Source organism: Cajanus cajan, chromosome 4 (genome assembly GCF_000230855.2).
Source record: "Cajanus cajan strain Asha chromosome 4, NIPB_CcT2T_4, whole genome shotgun sequence".
NCBI classification, from domain to species: domain Eukaryota; kingdom Viridiplantae; phylum Streptophyta; class Magnoliopsida; order Fabales; family Fabaceae; genus Cajanus; species Cajanus cajan.
Window position 1 is genome coordinate 32,499,877 of NC_138520.1, and position 3,258 is coordinate 32,503,134.

General features: G+C 35.5%; 1 protein-coding gene across 1 annotated transcript; it reads left to right on the top strand.

Moving 5' to 3' along the window:
* Positions 1-897: 897 nt before the first annotated feature.
* On the top strand, positions 898-2,103 carry LOC109790316 (protein FAR1-RELATED SEQUENCE 5). The gene has a single exon (XM_020349448.2). The coding sequence runs from the start codon at positions 898-900 to the stop codon at positions 2,101-2,103; it is 1,206 nt and encodes a 401-aa protein (XP_020205037.2).
* The last annotated feature ends 1,155 nt before the right edge of the window (positions 2,104-3,258 follow it).

Sequence of the window (3,258 nt, forward strand, 5' to 3'; positions counted from 1 at the left end):
GAGCCAAAACCAAAATAGAAAAACAAATCACACGTTGGGCACGTCTTCCTTTTTGGCACGTCTTCCTTTTTGGCGCCAAACAAAATAGAAAAACTGATGTCCACCCGTCTCCCTCTTTCGCTATAGCTTTGTAAATAAAAATAGAAAAACAGAACACACATCTGGGACCAACTCAAAGTACCAAAACAGAAAAATAGAGCACATGTCTGGGACTAACTCAAATTGCTTGGCAAATAACAAAAATTGCTAGGAATTATCTTGAAAGGTAAAAATTTATGTATGTGATTATTTTAAAAATTCTTTCAAGTTTCAATAATTATTTGAGAGTGAGAAGATAGTTGATGATAGAAACGTAATTTTTTTTACATTGTTGATTAATAATTTTTCTATTAATGTTACATTGTTGATGAAAGAAAAATAAATAGGATATTTATGCAAACTAATAAATATTTAATTGTTTAGAATGATTGTCATATATGTGTCTCTCTGTCTCATAATATGTCCAACACTATTTTTCATTTATAACAATATGTGCTTGAAACGTTCGCAAATCCACTTTGAAATGTTAGCATCTTTATTAATAATTTTATGTTTGTTTATTATATTATGGCAAATGCAGAATTATTGATTTAAGATGCAAGAAGATTGGAAGCCGAAATTGGATATGATTTTTGATAGCCTTGAGGATGCTTGGAAGTTTTGGGTTGATTATGGCGGGAGAGTTGGATTTGGAGTAAGGAAACAATATACACACAAAAAAAAGATGGCTCAATTTCTTGTTGTAGGTTTGTTTGTTGCAAAGAAGGTTTGCGAAAGCCAGACAGACGAGATTATAAAACAATTAATCCAAGACCGGAGACCAGAACAGATTGTAAAGCAAGGCTGGGACTTAAAAACATGTGTGGAAAATTGATAGTGCATGATTTTGAGGAGGAACACAACCATATTTTACATATACAAGAAACAACTCATATGTTGTCATCTCAACGAAAACTTTCAGAAGCTCAATGTCAGCAAATTGATCTAGCAGATGATGCTGGCTTACAACAAAGAAAATCATTTGATTTGATGAGTAAAGAAATGGGAGGAAGAACTAACTTGGGATACACTCGCCTTGATCAAAAGAACTATCTCCGAAAAAGAAGGCAAAGGAGCTTGGTACACGGGGAAGCTGGTTATCTTTTGCAATACTTTCAAAGAAAGTTGGTTGAAAGTCCACCTTTCTATCATGCCTATCAACTAGATGTCGAAGATCAAATTACTAATGTCTTCTGGGCATATGCGGGGATGCTAATTGATTATGGATATTTTGGTGACGTGTTTTCTCTTGATTCAACATATTGCACAAATAGTTCGCATAGACCACTAGCAGTGTTCTCAGGATTTAACCACCATCAAAGAGCAGTGATTTTTGGGGCTGCACTATTATATGATGAAACAACAGAGTCATATAAGTGGCTTTTTGAAACATTTCTGGAGGCACACAAACAAAAAAGACCCCAAACAATTTTTACTGATCAAGACCAGGCAATGGCAAAAGCACTAGTTGAGGTTATTCCTGAAACTTACCATGGCTTATGTACATGGCACTTGATGCAGAATGGCATCAAGCACTTAAGCAATTTAATGAAGGGGGAATCACATTTTCTTAGTGACTTTAAGAAATGCATGTATGACTATGATGATGAAGAACAATTTGAGGAAGGTTGGAGAAACCTCCTTGAAAAGTTTGATGTTAAGGAAAACACTTGGTTGCAAAGAGTGTATTCTGTGAGGGAAAAATGGGCATCTTGTTACCTGAAGAAGGCTTTCACATTGGGAATGCGAAGCACCCAACTTAGTGAAAGTGTGAATGCTGATATTAAAAGTTTTATCAATGTGAATTTGGATCTTATCAAGTTTTTTAATCGTTTTGAGGATGTTGTAGAAGAAAAATGGTATAATGAATTGAAGTGTGAATATGAAGCACGTCAAAAAATTCCAAGACTCAAGAACCCATATTCTGATATCTTGAAACAAGTGTCTGAGCTTTATACTCCTACTATTTTGAGTTATTCCAACATGAGTATGAGTTGTTTGAAGCATGTTCTGTTAAGAGCATAAATGTAAAAGCATCATTAGTTGATTGTGTTATTGCCATTGTAAAGGATTTGGGAGAATGGAAAGTGTCATTTGATTTGGATAAAAAGATAATTCATTGCTCTTGTTGTAAATTTGAGACATTTGGCATACTTTGTTGTCATTGTCTAAGAGTCTTCATGATGGAACTAGGTTGAAGAATTGATGTTCAACCAAGCTTCCATGCAAAGGACCGTGATGCTTCTTGAGGAAGACACCTTTAGAACTCTGAAATCTCCTTTGAAGAAGCTTCAATGGAGGAGAAGTCCTTGAAGGAGGTTCGGCCACTCCTTAAGCTTGTGAAGGAAGCTTGAGGAACCAAACAAAGTTTGAAGAACTTTGCTAGAAACCTAGAGAGAAAATTCCCTACGGTTTTGGAGACTCTTGAGTGAGAGAGAAAATCTGATTTTCATTCTCAAAATGTTCAAAAGTGATTACAAGAGTATAGAAAAAAAATATATAGGGAGAGGTAGCTTGTAGGAGAAGCTAACCTTAACCATGGTTCACTAGGAACCATGGTAGGGTTAACTTAAACTCCCACGGTTTAGCTAGCTTCTAGGAGAAGCTAACCTTGACCATGGTTCACTTAAGAACCATGGTAAGGTGAGCTAACCTTACTTGAGTTTAGAAGCTTGCAAGACAAGCTTCAAAACTCAAGAAGGAATACTTAGAAAATTCGGCCAAAGGAGAACAAGAGAGCTAGGCGGCCTTGAACCAAAAATGCTCCATGAATTAATTTGAAAATCCTTGATTTGGTTTAGTTAGGTTCATCATATGATGATGAGACCTAGCTAAATCAAATCTATGAAAAATTAGGAGCAAAATGAGTCCAATATGCAAAATTTTGCATAGGCCCAACTAAGGCCCAATTTCTAAGCACACCCTCAAGCATTGCTAAATGTCACCCCCTTTTCCCTACTGAAAAAATACAAGATGAAAGTATCAACTAGGGAGGTTAAATGGAGTTAAACTCTCCAAGTAACCTACCTCAAAATCAATATACAAACACTAAGAAAAGCAAGTAAAGTGCCTCACAAATACAAAGGCAAAAATAACCTATACAAAAGACTATGTATAAACTGTACAATATAAACAATTAGAACTAGGCCTTCTCTTCATGATAGAGCATTCCAAATGAAG

Coding starts and splice junctions, on each gene's coding strand:
- LOC109790316 (XM_020349448.2), top strand. CDS start 898: ATGTGTGGAAAATTGATAGTGCATGATTTTGAGGAGGAACACAACCAT.